At 46.2% G+C, this 20,923-nt stretch overlaps 1 protein-coding gene across 1 annotated transcript in view; it reads left to right on the top strand.

The window, feature by feature from the left end:
- The first annotated feature begins 2,482 nt into the window (after positions 1–2,482).
- Positions 2,483–20,923, top strand: part of ABHD17C (abhydrolase domain containing 17C) — a 60,944-nt gene continuing 42,503 nt past the window's right edge. The window contains exon 1 of the mRNA XM_003901292.4: positions 2,483–3,379. Coding sequence (XP_003901341.1) covers positions 2,793–3,379 — 587 coding nt within the window. The 5' untranslated portion in view covers positions 2,483–2,792. The remainder of the gene's footprint in view (positions 3,380–20,923) is intronic.

Raw genomic sequence — 20,923 nt, 5'->3', positions numbered from 1 at the left:
ATACTGAATCACACTCCACAAATCCTTTGTGGAATGAGATCAGGTATAAACAAACAAGTATCTAGCTTTTAAATTTTTCTAACAATGCTAACCTGCTGCCAGGCCATCTGAAATATAAAGACTGTCTTTTCCATCAACAGCACAGAAGACAAGTACTTGAGATTCTCATCAATCCCCCCTTTCATGAACTAGGGGCTATTCGATTCTTATCAAAGGACAGGTGAGAGGAGTGGTATCTGAGAAAGACTGATTGAGGGGAGCTGTTAGATACCCTTTCATCTCAGTTCCCAAAGTTCTATTCTTGTTCTGAATTAGATTAGGGACTAATGCACTCGACTATAACCTTAGCTCCCCATAGAAATATCACCACTGAACCAGGACGCAAGACTGTCTTCTTAGCTTTTATGAGGACTTGATTTTTTTAAAGGCACATAAAAACTGTTTTGAATCTTCTGCTGATGTCCTAATTAGATTGTAAGGTATTTGAGAGCAGGGACTATTTTGCTCACCTTGGTAGCTGTAGCACCTAACACAGTGGATGCTGTGAGCACAGAAAACATTACATACATAAATGCTGAATACAATAAAGTGACCAAAGTATACCAATGCATAGCAAGTTAGAAAGCCTTTTTAATTTTTATTTATTTTTGAGACACAGTCTCACTCTGTCACCCAGGCTGGAGTGCAGTGGTACGATCTCAGCTCACTGCAACCTCTGCCTCCTGGCTGCAAGCGATTCTCGTGCCTCAGCCTCCTGAGTAGCTGGGATTATAGGTGTGCGCCACCATGTCCGGCTAATTTTTGTATTTTTAGTAGAGATAGGGTTTCACCATGTTGGCCAGGTTGGTCTTGAACTTCTGACCTCAAATGATCCACCCGCCTCAGCATCCCAAAGTGGTGGGATTACAGGTGTAAGCCACTGTGCCCAGCTGTATAAAGTTTTTTTTCTTTTTTTTCAAACCTGCAAAGCTAAAATTTGGCTTTATGTGAAGTTTCACCAACTGTGAAAACCTTCAAAACAGACTTCAAATACGCAATCTGAACAGGCTTTGTTACCAGGTTTTTAAAAATCAAGTTTGAATAGTTCAAAAACAACTAAAATTGTTTTAGTGAAGAAACAAACGGTTTTTTAAAACCCAGGTCCTGGCTGGGCAAGGTGCTGTGCTGGTAGTCCTAGCTACTTGGGAGGCAGGCCGGAGGGTCATTTGAGCCCAGGAGTTGGGAGTCCAGCCTGGACAGTAGAGTAAGACCCTGTCTCTTAAAAAAGAAAAAATTAAAAGCGAGGTCCTGAAGGTTAATGAAATCAGTATGGACAATTCATTTAGATGAGGGTGCTCAAAATACTCGTCCTGTAGAAAGCCACAACAAAAGGTAAAATTCTCAGCATATCTGTGAGTTAAAACAACAGATCCAGCATAGGGATTGTGCCAACCTCCCAGTCTCCAGCTGCCCTGCTGGCAGTCCAGGAAGGGTATCTCCTGTCAGTTCCTGAAAGGGAATTCTTCAGCTGCCAAATCAGGCAGGAAAAAGGAAGTATAGAAGGCTCTGTGGAAATTGGCACCAGAGCACAGTTTCAAGGCACTGAGAGTTATATTCGAAAAATCATGTAAAGGTGGCTGCCAAGATTACAGTGGATTTAAAGCAGTATAAGAATCGTTCATGACTAAGACCACTTAAAAATCCTGGACCCAAAACAACTCTAGAGACACAAACACTGTAAAGGATACCTAGTATATACTTACTACCGGAAAATCTGCCACACGTGGGACTAGAAATGACAACCTCAACATGGTTTGTTGCTAAATACAGTACCCTCCTGTTCTAACAGCTGACTTGTATAGGTACAGAAATGTACTAAGGGTAAAACCATGCTCTTAGAAAGGAAACGCTGTTGCTACCAACACAGAAACAGCCTCTCCTAATAGGAAACACACTGATGACCGCCCTATCCCACAACCCCGGTACCCCTTACGGTGCCGAGAACTTTTGGTACTGAGCCGTTCAGAAAGCAGCACACACGAGAAAGCCAAATATTTCGGCTACATTCCAACTCTTGTCCACCCCTACTGCTTGTAGATTCCCAAGAACCTTCATCCAAGGAAGAAACCTGGATTTGTGGGAGGGAATCCCAGGGGAAGGGGAGGGGAGCGGTCCACCCCGGGACACATGCACCCCCTCCAGGGTCCCCTCTGCGGATCTGCCCCCAGCTGTCCGGGGACAGAGCCCCCAGCCCCGGCGCCCAGCTCCTCTGGGCCCCGGAGCCGCCTGGGAGACCCCTGGGGCCCGCCGCAGGTCGAGAACATGCTTCCCAGGCCGAGAACATGCTTCCCAGGCCGGGGAAGGTGCCCGTGCCCTTGCCCGCGGAGCCCCGCCCCGATGCCCAGCCCTGCGCCGCGTCCCGGCGGGGGCGCCGCCGCGCGGTAACCCGGAAGTGGCGGCGGCAGGCGTGCGGGAGCGGGAGCGGGAACGGGAGCGGGGGGGGGGGGGCGGCGCGCACGAGCCGGCCATGGCCGCCGCCGCCGGCTTTGTGTGCCGCGCGCGGGCCCAGGCCGCCCGCGCCTCGCCTGGGCTCCGGGGCCGCTGCTGACCCGCCCGGGCTCCGAGCGTCGCGCCCGCCGGGCCGGCCCCGCCTCCTGCCCTCCTTCGCCTCCGCTCCTCCTTCTTCTGCCGCCGGGCGGGCGGGCTGCAGCCGCCCCTCCGCGCTTGCCTGCCCGCTCCTCGCCGCGCGCCTGCCCTCCGTCCTCCCGGGCCAGCCAGCCAGCCGGGCCGGCGGCGGGCACCAGGCCGTCCCGATGCCCGAGCCAGGCCCCAGGATGAACGGCTTCTCGCTGGGCGAGCTGTGCTGGCTCTTCTGCTGCCCGCCCTGCCCGAGCCGCATCGCCGCCAAGCTGGCCTTCCTGCCGCCCGAGCCCACCTACACGGTGCTGGCGCCGGAGCAGCGCGGCCCCGGCGCGCCCGCCCCGGCCCCGGCCCAGGCTACCGCCGCCGCCGCGGCCCAGCCGGCACCGCAGCAGCCCGAGGAGGGCGCGGGCGCGGGGCCCAGCGCGTGCAGCCTGCACCTCAGCGAGCGCGCCGACTGGCAGTACTCGCAGCGCGAGCTGGACGCAGTCGAGGTCTTCTTCTCGCGCACGGCCCGGGACAACCGGCTCGGCTGCATGTTCGTGCGCTGCGCGCCCTCCAGCCGCTACACACTGCTCTTCTCGCACGGCAACGCCGTGGACCTGGGCCAGATGTGCAGTTTCTACATCGGCCTCGGCTCACGCATCAACTGCAACATCTTCTCCTACGACTACTCGGGCTACGGCGTCAGCTCGGGCAAGCCCTCGGAGAAGAACCTCTACGCCGACATCGACGCCGCGTGGCAGGCGCTGCGCACCCGGTGAGTCCGCCGGGTTCTCCAGTCCTGGCTTCTAGCTCTGGGGAGGCGGGGTGGAGGTCTCTTGGGGTCCCTGGGGCGGCCTGCCGGGACAGGGTCCCCTCCTCCGGGACTGTGGGCCAGCAGAGAGCCCCCTGGCCGCCGTAAATTCGCTTTTCTTGTCTCTCCCTGGCCTGCTCCCACCTTCTCCAAAAGCCGCGCCAGCGTTCAGGCTCCTGGAGAGCTCGCACTCAGAGGATTTTTGCCGGCTTTGGCTCGCCTGGGTGCCGCCGGCCTACCGGCTGGGTCTTCTGTGGCTTCGGTCACCGCTAGTGGCAGCGTGTGGGTGCTTAAGTACCAGGCAGAAAGAAACAACTTGGTTTGTGTTTCGTTTGCGCGAGCTGAAGTGACCTTGGGCAAGGCACATGGGTTTCTAGACCTCACTTTCCTTCCCTGTAAAGTCAGTGGGTGAGACAGGATGGCTTCTGAAAGACTTTCTGGTTGTAAAGTGCCGACAGGACAATGTCTGGGCAGCCTTGGAGGCAGCTGGAGGGTCGGGTGGAGCGGGGAGTTTGCCTCCTGGTGGGGCAGAGTAGTGGCACTGTGGGGCAGGAAGTTAGCTGGTAGCTATGGGCCTGGCACCTTCCACACGGCCTCCATAACAGCCCAGGATAAGTTCGAATCTTACAGGGGCTGGGAAATCTCTGACCTTGAATTAGCGTTCACAGAAGGACTGAAAAGTGTTTAGGGTGGGCCATCTGTGAGCCAGGCACAGACTGGGGGCATGGTTTAGGGGTTAGACCTGGTTGTTTTATAAGAAGCAAACCAAAAACCTGACTTTTATTCACAATTAGACAAAAGTCTGATACGTGGGCAGGTCAGGTTACTTGTTTGTGCTCCAGTTTGGGTATCTGTGACCTTTCCGACCTGCCTCATAGCAGTGATGGTGAAAATAGCCTGAGGCCATGTCTATGATGAGATTTGATTTCTTCAGATGAAAGAGTCCCCAGAAGAAGTACACCAGGCATTATTGTCGCCATGGACCCTTCTATAGTTTTTATCTAAAACCCGTTTGCTTGGCTTATGCACATCACCAACGTTAATGATCTTTTTTTTTCGTTCGTACTCAAGCATATGTTCCTCAGTGACTCCTTGCCTGTCTGGGAAAATGGCTTGTCCAACAGGGAAGTACTTAGTATTTGCTGTATGTTGCATGTTTATGCCCTCCTGAAGTCCTGAAGGGGATGCCCTTATTGGGATTATAGCTTTTCGAAAGTGGCTTAGGTAGATGAGAATGTATCATATGCAGATGCATTGGGTCAGACTCTGTAAGTAGTTAAAAGCCACCTGTTCCAGTAAAGGGTTTCAAAAGTATGTGTCACACACAGTCGATAGCTTGCTAGAATTTGCTGTTGGCAAAGGTATTAAAAATAAGTTGGGCATTAGATCTTTAAAATTTGAAACATGAAAATGCTACCTTGAGTAGATTTTTAAAGAATTTCCATAGAACATTGCTCCTGTGTGTGCATGTTTGCATTACAGTGAAAGCCTTTCACATGACTGGCACTTTGCCCCAAATATACAGGTGTGTCTGTGTTACAGCAGACGTGGAGCGTAGTTATTTCCTGGAGACTTTTTTTTTTAGTCATATTTAGTTGAATTAAGGGGCGTCGTTTTGAATAATGTTGAATTATCTGATGGCGTATCAGTTGAATTAAGGGGAATAGTTTTGGATAATTTTGAATTATCTAATGGGATGTCTAAAGAGTACCCATGATTTATTTAATGTTATACCACAACTCATATCTAAGTTAATTTATTCACCTGTAAAATAGGTTAGAATTTAAAGGCTGCATGCGAAGCTTAGAATTTGAAGGAACCTTACAAATCCTCATGTCTTGTGCTTTTCAAACTGTTTTGACTGTAACCTCACAGTAAGAAATACATTTTACATTTTCATCAAGCACACATACACGTCTGTATCTACATACCTGAAGCTAATGCTTCACAAAACAGTAATTTTTCTATGGGCAACACACGTAGCAGAATATGTTGTTTTATTTCACTGTTTTTTTGAGCCAGAGTCTCAGCCAGTTGCCCAGGCTGGAGGGCAGTGGTTTATCTTGGCTCACATTGCAAGCTCCCTCCTGGGTTCACGCCATTCTCCTGCCTCAGCCTCCCGAGTATTGGGACTACAGGCTCTCGCCACCACGCCTGGCTAATTTTTTGTGTTTTTAGCAGAGACAGGGTTTCACCGTGTTAGCCAGGATGGTCTCGATCTCCTGACTTCGTGATCCTCCTGCCTCGGCCTCCCAAAGTGCTGGGATTACAGCTGTGAGCCACCATGCCCGGCCTATTTAACTTTTATAAAAAAAGAAAAAAGAATGATGGTTGTGAATTGCTAAATTTCTTTCCCAACTCATGTATGGACACTGCTCACGTTCACCCAGCTCATCTGACAGGAGGATAGTCTGGCGGCAAATCAGCAGTAGGTCTCTTGACTACCAGTTTAGTACTCTTGCCACGGCACCATTGCTACGGTTGTCATATTTATCAGATTCTTCAAGAGGTGCATTTGTGTGTCTTGGTTATTCTGCTGACTTAGGAATTACCTAATTCTGAAGCCAGTCAGCCCCTCAACCACTTTCCTGTTGCTGTTCAGTATGATTCTTCTGCTCTTACTTGCCTGGAACATACCCTATTCTCTGTTCTTTTACAGGTTAATTCAGGTCAGTGCATGGCAGGAATGCCTTCCATCCCATGTACCCATTCTTTTGTTACTGGGTGAGACTCTGTTTTCCACCGGCCATCCCTCATGTCTTCTTTGGGAATCTTTATCTTTCCTGCCCTCCTAGTTAACCACACTCCCCAGGACACTGATTGGAGGACTTGCCTTGTTCTGAGTCATCTCCGTCTCTGTAGTTAGATTATTCCGCCAGGAGGACTGTAAGGTGCAGTGCCTTGCAGGCCCCAAAGCCCCACACTCAGGACTTTGCTCCACTCTTCTGCTCACACCTAGCCTTTTGTATCTGCTCTTCTCCTGTGCTAGGAACAATGGATCCTGACTGGATCTTAATTGGATTAGGACACTCTTTGTGTTCCCTGTGCACCTGGTACTTGGCCCCTTTGCTTGAGTTATCACAGTGTTGCTATATCTGTTATTTAACTGTATCTCCATTAAACTGAAAGATCTCTGAGGGCAGGGACACTATGTCTTCTCTATTCCTGACAGTTGGCACAGTGTCTTAAAATAATAGGCACTCATTGGTATTTGTTGAGTGAATTGCACATAATGGGTGCCCCATAAATAAGTGGGGTAAATGTAATTTTTCCTAAGTTGGACTCTTACAGGTACTTGGATCTTATTTTATCTTCAGGGTTTAATATCCACTGGTACAACCATAGACCAAAAAAAGGGCCAGATGTATTGGCTTGAGGCCTGATCCACTTTGTGTTTGTTGTATTGGTGTTCTTGTGACACTGAAAGGTCTGTATTGAAGAGAAAAACAATACTAACCCATCCTTTGTATGTCTCTACATCTTTTATCCCACTACCTATCTGTGCCAGCTCCTACGCATGCTAGAGTGAGCTGTCCAGCCCTCGAAACAGATGTAAATACTACCAGTATGCAGACCCCTTATGCGTGGATAAAGACAGTGAATCCCCCCAGATGATGAGTATTAAGGTGGGCATGTAATCCAGAGTAAGGGTTTCAGGAGGAAGTAGATTTGGTAAGAAAGGTGGTTGTTGCTGTTTGGCCAATAGATGATGATTTTAAACATTTGAAAAGTTACTGAAAAGAGTGTAGCGGAGAGGCAGGGTTTGAAGGAGCCAGGAAGAGTGGCATGAACAATGAGGAGAGCTCATTGAGCATGACGGAGAGCCCCAAGATCAAGACCTGTTTTATGTTCGCATTACTGGTAAGTAATATAAGTATGTTGTGAATACAAGCAATTGAAGGAATGAATTGAAATTACTTAGACATATCTGTGGAAAGGACACTGAAAATCAGGGTCACCTTATTGGAGCATATTGTTGTCACTTGAGTTGGGGAAGTGAAGTGATTAATCTGCAGGAAAGGCTGCCTGTTGGTTAAGGTGGGAGTAGGCAGATTCAGCCTCCTCAACACACATCTTTCCAGGGGATTCTCTTAGGGCTGAGCAGTTTTAGACTGTGTGTGCACAAGTGGCAGCATGACTCAAGAGACAGTGAATCAGACTGATTTGAAACTATACACCCAAACAAGCAAATAGCCCAAAGAATGAGGTGTAAAGGAGGCAGAGTATTTTAGCTGAAATATTTTAATGGAGAAACAGGAGAGTGAGACCTTTGTAACTCAGTTTGTTATCAGTGTTTGCTGATGCCATCCACAGAAGTCATCTTTGATCCTTCTTTTTGATGCTGGTGACAAAAGCTGTGGAGGAGAAAGGCATTTGGTAATGTAGGCAGAGAAACGTTGATACAGTCAGAGAAAGCAGATGCAGAGAGAAGAAAATAAGACTTTTCAGTGCCTTTAGTACAAAAGGCAAATTACAAAAGACTTAATATTTCATTTATTCCTTAATTTGACCAGTAAACCACTAAACATAGGCTGGGTGTGGTGGCTCGTGCCTGAAAACCCAGCAGTTTGGGAGGCCCAGGCAGGAGGATCACTCGAGCCCAGGAGTTCAAGACCAGCCTGGGCAACATAGTTAGGACCCCCATCTCTACAAAAAATTTGTAAAAGTAGCCAGGTGTGGTGGCGTGTGGCTGTAGTTCCAGCTACTCAGGAGGCTGAGGTGGGAGGATTGTCTGAGCCCCAGAGTTTGAGGCTGCAGTGAGCCGTGATTGCGCCACTGCTCTCTAGCCTGGACAACAGAGCGAGACCTGGTCTCAAAAAACAAAACAAACAAAAAACCCCAAACTGTTAAACACACATTTATTTATGCTCTGCTTGTGCCAGACCCTGTACTACATACTCTTGAAGTATGGTTAATCGCAAGCTGTTTCTTTTTGTTGTAAAAGGATGGAATAGATTTCAGAGGCATTTTGAATACGTAACTATGATTTGTTGTTTTATAACTTTTGTGTCAGTGATTCACAGGATCCATAATTGGAAAATCCATGTCACAGCAAAACTGTAGTGTCATCCTCTGAGGTCGTGGAACCCTTGAAAAACACCTTCTGTTGATTGTGAATGGTGTTCATGGCCAGCAGTCTCAGGGTGGAATTCTCCTTGAGTAGCATGTTACTTTCCTGGACATGTTGAAGTTAATAACCTAACTTCTTCTCAGTGTTTTCAGAGGGAATACTATGATACCATTAAGGGAAGAAAGCTTAGAATTTCTGCTTGAGTTTGACTGATTAGGGAACAGAAAAACAGAAATGTGTCAGGTGTGGTGGCTCACACCTATAATCCCAGCACTTTGGGAGGCTGAGGCGGGCGGATCACTTGAGGTCAGGAGTTTGAGACCAGCCTGGCCAACATGGTGAAACCCCATCTCTACTAAAAAATACAAAAATTAGCTGGGTGTGGTGGCAGGTGCCTATAATCCCAGCTACTCAAGAGACTGTGGCATGAGAATGGCTTGAACCCGGGAGGCAGAGGTTGCAGTGAGCTGAGATTACGCCACTGCACTCCAGCCTGGGTGACAGAGCAAGACTCCATCTCAAAAAAAAAAAAAAAAAAAAGAGAGAAAAAAGAAAAACAGAAATGTTATGAATACTGTTTGACATAAGGGATCTTTCTAGAAAGGAAATAGAATGTTGGCTTGCAATTCAAGGCAGCCAGTATGTGAACAGGAAGAATGTAACTCTTAAGAACAGACCTGTTGAAATTGAAGTAGGCACAGTCCATTTTGGGAATCCACTCAGAGCCCTTCTCTTTGGTCCACCTTCAGCCTGTTTCCAAGTGCTCTTTTGCCATACCTGGCTCTTCCGGCTTGCTTGGCTGTGTGGTTCTGCAGGTTTTCTCTCTTTATCAGTAGCAGAATCTGAGCTCTCACGCTCTTCTCACCACAATTTACTTACCCATGGTTCTGTTTTGAGGGGCCTTGCTTTTCTCCAGTAATCCAGTTGCAAAGATGTGGCAGATGACTTCATTTTCTGTGTTAATGGGCAATAACTCCTTAATGTGTTCTCTTCCGAGCACAGTTGTTTTCATTTAGGGCACTCTTAGAGGCTCAGTCTTCTCTAAAATTCAGTCTTAGGTCAGGCACGGTGACACAGCCTCACTGAGACCTCCCTGTAGTCTCAGCTACTGGGAGGCTGAGGTGGAAGGATTGCTTGAACCCAGGAGTCTCAGACCAACCTGGGCAACATAGTGAGACCTTGTCTCTACAAAAAATAAATTAGCTGGGCATGGTGGCTCATGCCTGTAATCTCTGACCCTAGGATTTGAGACCAGCCTGGGCAACATAGCAAGAACCTGTCTCCAAAAACCAAAATCAAGTCTTAAAACTCTAATGATGCCGTGGCATATTAGTGTAAAAAGCATTTTTTTCCCCTGCGAAAGTCACTTAAATCATATGGTCCTGAGATTACTTAGAGCTTCCCTTTAAGCTCTACCTTTACTGCTTCTTATTAATTCCCTACCTTATATTACTGCTTCTATTCCTCACTCTGTCTCCAAATTTAGTAACAACTCTCTTCAGTGTTGATAATCCCACATAAGACTCCAAAATCTGGCTTTAGGAATTGCACTGTTCATTTTGATAGCAGCTTTACCCACTGTACTGGATTTTGCTTAGGCTTGTGTTGAAACTATAAATCTGCTCTACTTTAAGAAGCCTATGTACAGGAATCCAGAGTCTCAACACATACAGTTAGGAGATTATTATTTGGATAACAGAGTGATTTTTTTGTTAGGGCTGCTTTAAATAATAGGCTTTCTAATTTCATCTAAAAGATGTGATTCAAAAAAGACAAGCAAAACCTTTTGGACTAGGAAAATTAGTTCTGACTCCAGCACTCCCACTAATTCACTAAGCCAGTTTTGTGCAGCTGTAACAGAAGACCTGCGACTGGGTAGTTTATAAAGAAAGAGGTTTCTTTCCCAATTTCTGGAGGCTGGGAAATGCAAGATCGAGGCACTTACATGTTTGGTGTCTGATAATGACTACTCTGCTTCCTGGCTGGCTTCTTGAACCAAAGGCGGGAGGAAGGTTCTTGCTCAAAGCCTTGCTCCAGAAAAGCCAAAGGGCAAGCAAGGGAGGGGAGAGAGGGGCAGACTCCCTCTTTGATAAAGAAGCTTCTCTGAGATAAGGCATTATCTCTTCATAAGAGTGGAGTCCACATGGCCTGATCACCCATTGAGGGTCCCACCTCTTAATCCAGTTACCATGGCAACTAAATTTCAACACCAGTTTGGGAGGGCACAAGCATTCAAACCATAGCAGCCCTCTTAAAAAGACACTTCACACTTTCGGGCTTCACATTCCACTGTTTGAAACCTGAAGCAATGAAATGTCATCCAGCTGCATGACTTCTGAGGTGTCTTCTGGTAAGTCTGTGTTTCGTGACTTTTAGGGAAAGCACCTAATGGTTTTGAATTTGCTTTTTCTTGACTACATTGGGAAATACAGTGGATTCACTCTGGTGCAGGGGATCTCCACCTTAGCTGTACTTTAGAATCTCCTAGGTAGACTTTTTTTTTAAGTGTGCAGGCTATGTATATGAGTGTGTGTGTGTACACACACACAGCCAGAGTTGAGACACACTAGCCTAGAAATGTCCAAGAGCCAGCGAGTATATTAAGATCAGCCCCGATTATAATTTGTTAAGAGTTGAAAAAATGGAATGTTAGAAAAGATTTTTTACACATTTATATACAGCTATCCTCCCTTACCTGTGGGGGATACATTCCAAGACCCCCAGTGGATGCCTGAGCCTTGGAGAGTACCAAATCTGGTATACATTATGTTTTTTCCTATATGTACATAGCTACAATAAAGTTTAATTTACAAAGTAGGCACAGTAAGAGATTATCAGTAATAGGTAATAATAAAATAGAACAATTATACCAATACACTATCATTAAAGTTAAGTGAATGTGATCTCTGTCTCACAGAATATCTGGTTCTGTACCGTGGATAGCTGAAACTGCAGAAAGCAAAGCAGTGGATGAGGGGAGAGTGCTGTAGATGGCTTCAGATACAGATCTTTGGTGGCCAGGAGCCCACTAGAGTAAACCATATGAAGGGGCAGTCGTTGAAAAGAAATCATCACATCCATATTTGTGAGATTCCAGGGAGCCTGAAGCTCCTGCCCCGTTCCTCTCTCTCTCTCCAGCTGCCTCTCTCTGGGGTTGGCTCCTCTGATCTCCTGTCCACGTGCCTGTCCCATTGCTCTTTGTACACTCAAACCTTTTCCCTCATTCACACTCGCTGCACATCACTGAGGCCCACCCCACCTAGCTTTGCTCTGACCTGGCTGCCTGCAGCTGGCCTCCTTCATGTGCTCAGTTCCCATCCTTGCTTTATCTGATTGTACCCCCAGGTTAGTGAGGGCTGGTGCTAGAGCAATGTAAGAAATGCAGCCACCTCCTTGGAGCCTGCAGGAGGGTGCAGTCCTGAGAGAAGGGGGCTGTGGCCGGGTGAGCATGTGGACACCCCAGGATGCTGTCACTTCTGTGCCTCCTGAGTCAGGCTCCTGCCCCTCCTCTAGTTGTGGATGGAGGGTTGCATGGAATTGTCACTGCTCTCCACTGAGCTCTCTGTGTGACACAGAGCTCAGTCTGACAAGAGATCATCGACCTTGAAGAATAGACTACAATTAATTCCTTAAACCAGGTCAGTAGAGTGGTGACGTCATTGCCTTTTTGAGACCACGTGTGTGTGGATGCCCATCGCAAGCCTGGAAGTGAAAGGCTATAGAAAAATAGGTCTGTTCCCTTTTGTTGCCTCTGCTGTCTCCTGTCCTGCAGCTGACACACCATCCACCGTGGGGCTATGGGACTGCTAATGAGAAGTGATCTGTGGTGCAGACATAATTCTGAATAGCCTGTGGGGCAGCAGAGGTCAGGCTAGACATCAGCTGAAGAAGGCAGGAGAAAAGAGGCAAGAGAGGGAAGACGGCCAAAACTTGATGGTGCCAGCGGACTTCTATGTGACTTGGGTTGGAGGTTCCTGGCGTGAAATGGTTTAATGATTTAATTCTTCATTTAGCGGGTTTACAACCAGAACTGATTCTGGGTCTTATGTCAGAGTCAGAACTGATTCTGGGTCTTATGTCAGGCAATGTTGTCTCAAGGGTAACCTGGGGAGAAATGTTCCCTGCAGTTCTGAGCTCCCTATGATTTTTGTGTGTGTGTGTGTGTGTGTGTGTGTGTGTGGTTATGAGCATAGATTTTAGAGTTCAACAGACCTGATTTTAGGTCCTGCTTGTGATTAACGGCTTGACCTCAGGCAAGTTTTCTACCATTTGGAGCCTCAGTTAAAATGATGATGATGGTTACAATAGCTGCAACCACCTTGTCAGGTGCTTAACACAGTGCTTTCCACATAGTAAGAGTTTGGTGTCGTTTAGGATTATCGATAAAATTGTTAGAGCTATAATAACCAAATGCTCAGATCAAGCTGAAAACTAGGTGCTTAGATCGGAAGGAGTGTTAAAGAAATTGCTTCTTGTCCCACTTTGTGTAGATACAAATACCCAGGTCAAGCCTAGCTTGGTGGGTGTGGAAGTGGAGGAACAGTAAAGGTGTTTTAGTTTTATTTGTAGCTAAGGGGAAAGTCTCTTTGGAATTGTTGCTTGTGGCCTCAAGAGCTTTGGAGAGTGGTATGCATTAGTATTTTAAATCTGATAGCATTTCATCTACCTAGGTGTTTATATCCCCAAGGGAGATCTTTAAAGGCGAGGAAACCCTACCTGTAATCCAACACCTACAATTACTTTGCAAACCATTTCTGGTTTGCTCCCTCCACTTTGCAGTTCCCAGGCTTAGCTTTTTGGAGCTGGGCAGGAATCAGAGACTTCTCTAAGCAGAGTTAGGGATGGCAAGGACCAGAAGGCAAAAGCTTGTATTGTGTGCACCATTCAAGATGTTCTGGTTGCTCTTTACTTATGGGACGATCCTTAATAGATAGAGTTAACCTTCCCTTTTCCTAGTTGGCCAGGGGACCTGAACAGCAAGCTTCCTTTTAAAATATGAATGCTCCCATAATGCCTTGCACCTCAGATTCATGTGGCGTTTTCACAGCTCTGTGTAATGGAGCTCATTGATAACTCCCACATTATTGATTCACTTAAGAGTGTTAAAGGACCATGGCTCCATGGTGAAATTGGAAACCTCTGTTTTCCAGGAAGTCTAGGTCATTCAGATTCAGTGCTCAGACGAATAGTTAACCATTGTACGTCAATTACTTGCTGAATCGCGGAGAGGAGCCTAACCTCAAGCTTACTTGTTAACAGAGCACTGTTTAAATTTCCAAAGGAAAAATGAGCAAAGAGAACCACCAGTACTGATGATTAGTTTGCCCCTTCACTTTACATTTTTTTAATGGTTACAGTGAAATCTGGGCAGTTACTTTGGGGGAAAAATGTAAAGGAGCCTGTGTTCAGAATATATCCACAAAAAGTGAGTTTATATAAATCTACTAGCTAAAATCTCCGTGATTATGATTGATAATCAGATGAGAATTCTTACCTAATCTCAGACTGTTTTTAGAGATTGTCATGGACATAACCAAACCCTGTGCAGGGATGATTATATGGCCTGCAAAGGTCTACGATACCACAACATGATTTTTGTGTGCTGATCTCACTTAAATAATTTGATTTATCCCTATTGTCAGAAATAACTCAAGAGTATTTCAGTTTCTCTAGTTTTGATTGTTGTCGTGATGTTTAACTATCACTGTTGTCCTTATAATGTGTAAACTTTATACTATTTTAATTTTAATATAACTATTAGGAAAGGACGATTTGCATGCTAATCACTTTGAAGCATGTTTTATAGTGTACAACTAGACTGGATAAAATAAGTACGTTAAAAAATGAACATGCCATTGTAGAGGCCAAGGGAGAACTTTGTGTGCTGAAGGTTTGCTGAAAAACCACTTGATAAAAAGCAGATTAATAGGAGAAATGGCATATAAATCTGTGTGCACAGGAGAAAAATTACAGAATACCCAATATCCTGAGGGGATGCATATTCTTATATGCCCTACTTCTTAGGGGAAAGGGAAGTGGGAAAGTGTGGATGATTTTAGAGGGATGGTAAATGATTTTTAGGGGAATTTAATGGACTTGAAGAACATATAGTGGCCTGAGATAAAGTCTGTTGGATCCACAGGGCAGACAGTGGTTTGTGACAAAAGTCTAGGTGTGTTGACAAACTGCAGTCTTTCTTCCTGCAGTAGTGTGGTAGGAGTTCAGTTAATAAAAACTTACAGAAGGCACCAGAAGTCATTGTTTTTTTCTTTGGTGGATCTAGATCGGGGGTGTCCAATCTTTTGGCTTCCCTGGGCCACATTGGAAGAAGAATTAACTTGGGCCACACATGAAATACACTAATACTAGCGATAGCTGATGAGCACCCCCCCACAAAAAAGGGCAAAAAATCTCACAATGTTTTAAGAAAGTTTACGAATTTGTGTTGGGCTGCATCATCCAGAGCCATCCTGGGCCAAGGGTTGGACAAGCGTAATCTAGACTTAAGGCAGATAAGGGAACTTTGGAGAACAACTTCATGCTGTAGTTTGGGAGGGTCAGAGTTTTAGTGGGGAGGGGCAGAGAGGCTTCCTGAGGCTTCTGCAGCTCAGCCTGTCAAAGTACTGTATTTGGGGATATCCATTTTTGAGCCCCAACATCATCATATATTTAATTGGAATAAATTAGTTTTGCCTACTAAAAATTCCAAGAAAACCGTAAAAAGCCTAAGAAGGTATTAAACTAAAAATATACATGGTTTCCAATTCCTGTTTCTATCCCTGAAGCTCAGTGGGAGCTTGCAGTGCAAGGGTTCCAGCTGCCAGAGGCTGCGCCCATGGGACAGTCCTTCCACGCCTGGGCCCTGGGCACTGTCAGCACAGCTCTTTGTGCTTCTCTCACTCTCTTCCTTTTATCCAGGCTCCAAGTCACAAAGTCCTCTGTGGTCCCTTTCTCTTCTTCATCTGAATATCTGGTCAGCCACACGTTTCTGTTATTATTTCCTCTGTTTTCCTTCTCCTCCTTTCTTTATTCTAGGCTCTTGACAGCTTGTCCCGGAATTACTACAGTAGCCTATTCTCCCCACCTCACATTCTTCTCTATTTTTTTGTTTTGTTTTGTTGGTTTTTTCAAACAGAGTCTTGCTCTGTCGCCCAGGCTGGAGAGCAGTGGCATGATCTCAGTTCACTGCAGCCTCTGCCTCCTGAGTTCTAGTGACTCATGCCTCAGCCTCCCGAGTAGCTGGGATCACAGGCATGTGCCACCACGCCCAGCTAATTTTTATATTTTTAGTGGAGACAGCATTTCGCCATGTTGGCCAGACTGGTCTCGAAATCCTAAGCTCAAGCAATCCTCCCGCCTCCACCTCCCAAAGTGCTGGGATTACAGGTGTGAATTGTCCATATATTTTGTGAGTTAAGCTTGAATTCTCCAGTATAGGGGGCAGGCTTAACTCTGCATGGTCAGCTTCACTCACTTCTTCCTCTCAGGCACCTGGACCAGTGCAGCCTGGTGGGTAATGGGTGCTCATTGGATATTTGTTGAGTAAATAAATAAGTAAGTTGGTAATAACAGTTCACAAACTTTAGTGTACGAATTACTGGGAGGCCTTGTTAAAATAGATGCCAGACCCCATCCTCAAAGACTCTGAGAGAACAGTTGTGGAGCAGGCCCAGATACAATCATTTTAAAACTGCAAGCCTGCTAGGGAGGGTGAGTTGTCTGTATTTTAGGAACCTGGGAACATGAAGTTCCTGAGGGAGGCACTTGGAGACCCCACATAGTGACCATGCTTGTAAAATACTACCTGCTCCTTGGAAGTTTCTGCGAATCTCCTTTGCCGGAGCAGGAGTAGTCATTGGGCAACTTGCAGTTTATATTATACCAGGGGTTTCAAAAAATTTTTAGCAGTAAGTGTATACTTTTATAAATATATGTATATATTATAAATATAAATATATAGGTTTTTAAAAAACGCTATTGGAACCCAGCGTGGTGGCTCATGCCTGTAATCCCAGCACTTTGGGAGGCCGAGGCAGACAGACCACTTGAGGTCAGCAGTTTGAGACCAGCCTGGCCAACATGGTGAAACCCCATCTCTACCCAAAATACGAAGATTAGCCAGGTGTGGTAGCGCACGCCTGTAGTCCCAGCTACTTGGGAGGCTGAGGCACAAAAATCGCTTGAACCCAGGAGGCAAATGTTGCAGTGAGCTGGGATTACGCCACGGCACTTCAGCCTGGGCGACAAAGCGAGACTCTGTCTCCAAAAAAAAAAAAAAAAGATAAAAAAGCTATTGGTAGCTGTTGGCCTCCAGGATATAGTTGCATACTCCTCGAAGACTCGCGCATCTGGATCGCCATTTTCTTTAACCCTGGATCTCCTGCTTTCATCCGGTGTAGTGTGAATATCCTGGGCTGTTGAGAGCCTGTTTAGCAGCCCCGCCTCACACTTCCCGGCCTCTCCCTCATTGTTCTCCTCCTCCACCCTGCACAACTCTGCAGCAACCCACACCTGTGGCCACATCTTGTACCTTGTGATCATCTGGAATGCTCTGCTTCCAGGATTTTGAATTCTGAAATACTCCTTTCTGACGTACCTCATATCCTGTTGGATTTGCGTGTTTAACAAACATATTAAGTGTCCACTGTGGGCCAGGCTTTTTTCCAGAACAAAACAAACAAAACCCCTGCTCTTGTGAAGCTTTGTTTCACAAGTGCCCATGAAAAACAGTAGTCATAATGATTATGTGAATGATAGTTTATTATTCAAATATGATAAGTGCTAGAGGAAAACACAGAACAGGGCAAGGGGATTGGATTGGGGCAAGAGACTGGATGGGTTGGTTGCAACTTTTAAAGGGTGATTAGGATATGCTTCATTTAGAAAATGACACGTAGCCCAAAGCAGTGAGGGATTAGCTATGTGCAGAAATGGGCTGAGGGACCAGGGTCCTAAGATGGGGCATGGTTGGCAGATGTAGAGATCATCGAGGAAGCCAGCGGGGGGCTAGAGCAGGGCAAGTAACGGGTGCACGACTAAGAGGAGTAGTAGGAGATGAGGGCTGAGAGTAACTGGGGAGGGGTGAAGGCATTGGTCAAATAGGGCCTTGCAGACCATTGCAGGGACTTTGGCTTTGACAGCAGGAAATGCCCATTGGAGGGCTTTGGGTGGAGATGTGACATGATTTGACTTAGATTTCAGAAGGATCATTCTGTGTTAATGACAAATTGGAGGAGCTGATATGTCAAGGGAGGAAGGTAAGAGACCAATTAGGATTCAAATGCAGTATTTTAGATGAGAGATGCTGGTGGCTTGGACCAGAGTGTTAGCAACAGTGGTGGTGAGATTTTGGATGTATTTTAAAGGCAGAACCAACAACAGTATTTGCTGATGCAGAGTGGGGAAGGGGAGTGTCAAGGATAACGCCAAGGATTTTGGCTTGAGAAACAGGAAAACTAGAAACAGAGACTGATTTTTTTTTCTTTTTTTCCTCTCAGTTTTATTAACTTTTTTCTTTTTGTGGAGATGCAGTCTCACTGTGTTGTCAAGGCTGGAACTCCTGGGCTCAAGCAATCTTCCTGCCTCTGCCTTCACCTCCCTAAGTGCTGGGATTACAGGCATGAGCCACCGCGCCTGGCAGAATTGCTGTTGATTGAGATGGGGAGGGCTGTGAGTGGCTCAGGATTGTGGTGCAGCGCATAGATCAGGAGTATTGTTGAGCTGGAGGTGCTCATCAGACCTTTAAATGGAGATGTAGAGTAAGCAATAGAATATAAGTCTGGAGTTCAGGAGGGAGGTCTGGGCTAGAAATAAATTTGGGAATTCTCCCTTTAAAGAAGGAAAGGCAATTAAGCCAAAAACAAACCTGAAAGAATTGGCAGTTTTTCCTGGGGTCGAGCTACCTCTGCTTCTGTGCCAAAATCACCCTGTAGGCGCTCTGCTCATCTGGCTTCTTAGCGTCTTTGATCAGTGGTGGCCTTTAAAAGAACCCAGTGTTGAGGATCAGATGCTCGCATGAATCACTGAATGACAGGTCTCTCTCTGTAGGAGAGAGCATCCTGACATCAGATTGTGACATCAGGTTGTGGGTTGTGGCTCTTTGGTCACTTTCTGTGGCTGGATGGTGATTGCTGATTTCCCCCAAGATTTCTTTCCAGCACCCAGAGGAGCAGCAGGACAGCTCCATGCTTGCTGTGGCAGCCCCAGGCAGCTACAGGCAGGTGATTTCCCATAGGAGGCTCTATGCACTGCAGTTTTGCCAGAGGTCCTGTCATTACTGCATGCTTCCTGGCTTCCACTAGATTATTTCCCAAAAAAACCCTCCTACTGACTCGGTGTGGACTAGTGTTTCTTGATTTGTAAAATGTGAGAGAACCATAATTACTTTGGCAGGATTAAGTGTGGTGAAGATTACAGTTTTAATTTGCATGATGCCTGCTGCCTGTCTGTTTCCCTGTATTTCCTCTCTGAACTGAAAATGGGACCCGTTTCTTGGGGACTTTTGCAGGCATTGGATCTTCTGAAACCTGTTCTTGTATTATTTCTGAGTTATCCTCTTATTTACATTTGCTAAAGAACTGCAAAGCTAACTAACACACCAAACAAGTGGAGTCTGTATTTCTCAGGACTTGTCCCTTCATTTGCAACTCTTTTCTGAAAAGTTCTAGGTAGAATGAAAGACTGCTGCCTGTGTATTTATGAAGGAAGAAAAATGCCATAGCCTTTCTTTGCTCTTTACCTGCTTTTCTGCAGTCGTCAGATGCTGGTATCCATTAGCCCTCCTGCACCATTCATATCTCTCCCTTGCCAGCAAGACAGACTTCCCGTTCTCTGCCCCCATAGTTCTAAGATTATGCCTTTGTTCTAGCCCTTATCCCCTGGTCCTTTGGTTACTGATGACTGTACCTGACTCCTCTGTTGGAATGTGATCTCCTTGAGGACAGAGGTAGTGTCTAACTCTTCAGACTCACCTGGAGCCCAGTACAATAGTTCTTGTGTCGAAGGACTGGGTAGAATCACTGTAAGAGGTAGGATTTGTATTGAGAGCTCTTTCTTTTCAGGTTCAGGATGTGGGGCCTTCATCTCCTTTGATTCTTGGAATGGAGGCATCAGTCAGGTGGCTGGTGCAGCCCCAGCTTCCTGCTGAGGTTCCTCTCTAGGCATGGGTGTGAATGTGTAGCCCAGCCAAGGAGGGGTAGAGGGAGCCATCTGGGCCCAGGAAATAGCCTGCCATCCATCCTTCAATTGCCTGGACTTCTCTTTTTTTTTTTTTTTTTTGAGACGGAGTCTCGCGCTGTGTCACCCAGGCTGGAGTGCAGTGGCGCGATCTCGGCTCACTGCAAGCTCCGCCTCCCAGGTTCACGCCATTCTCCTGCCTCAGCCTCCGAGTAGCTGGGACTACAGGCGCCCGCCACCACGCCCGGCTAGTTTTTTGTATTTTTAGTAGAGACGGGGTTTCACCGTGTTCGCCAGGATGGTCTCGATCTCCTGACTTCGTGATCCACCCGCCTCGGCCTCCCAAAGTGCTGGGATTACAGGCTTGAGCCACCGCGCCCAGCCTGCCTGGACTTCTCTATAGAAGACAAAGCTTATTTTCATAAGAGCAGCCTCACCTGTCTGTGGGTGAGGTCCAGGAAGAGTAATAGAAGTGCTCAGAGGAGAAAGGGAATGTTTGCTCTTCTTGTCGTGTGTTGGGGAGGAATGTGTCCATCTGTCAGTGTAGTACAGCCCTCCGTATGTGCATTGACAGCCATCTCATTCTAATATGTTTTCATAATACTTGGGAAAAGTGACTGTGGTTATGATTGAAGGATATGCCTATACTTGAAGTGTCACTTGATAATGAAAATAATGCAGAATTCAAACAATTTTTTTCTAAATCTACAGTTTTACTGACTGCCTATCTATCGGCTTCATCTCCTCGGATCCATGAGACCTGTGCATTTGCTGTCTTTTTGTTACTTTGCCATGTTGTTTATTGAAAACAAAACAAAACTTCATAATGGAAAAATCTCAAATTGTATACAATGTATGGAAAATATTAACATAAATTCCATGGCGGTCTCATCACCTGCAGCAACTATTAACATTCCACCATTCTTACAGCATCTACAGTTCCACTCACCACCCGCAGTCTATTATTACTACTTTGTAAGTCTTTTTTTTTTTTTTTTTTTAAGGAAAAATGTGCATGCATTGAAATGCACAAATCATAGCTCTCTAACTTCCCAGCAGTGTCTTCTTGCCACCTACAGCAGCTCTCAGGCACAGTGATGAGCCAGCTGCAGAGCCAAGCTCTCCTTGGTGTGCCATGGTAACAGTGTCCTGCCGTTTTTGGGATATGGATTGCACTATGAGAGTAGAGTTAAGGGAGGTTGTGGATAAATTTAATACTAAATAGTTACCAAAGGAAAGCCACTGAGGTCTTGGTTTCTTTC

The sequence above is a fragment of the Papio anubis genome, chromosome 7 (genome assembly GCF_008728515.1).
Source record: "Papio anubis isolate 15944 chromosome 7, Panubis1.0, whole genome shotgun sequence".
NCBI lineage: Eukaryota > Metazoa > Chordata > Mammalia > Primates > Cercopithecidae > Papio > Papio anubis.
Note: the sequence above shows the minus strand (reverse complement) of the source record. Positions and strands in the feature narration are given on the sequence as shown.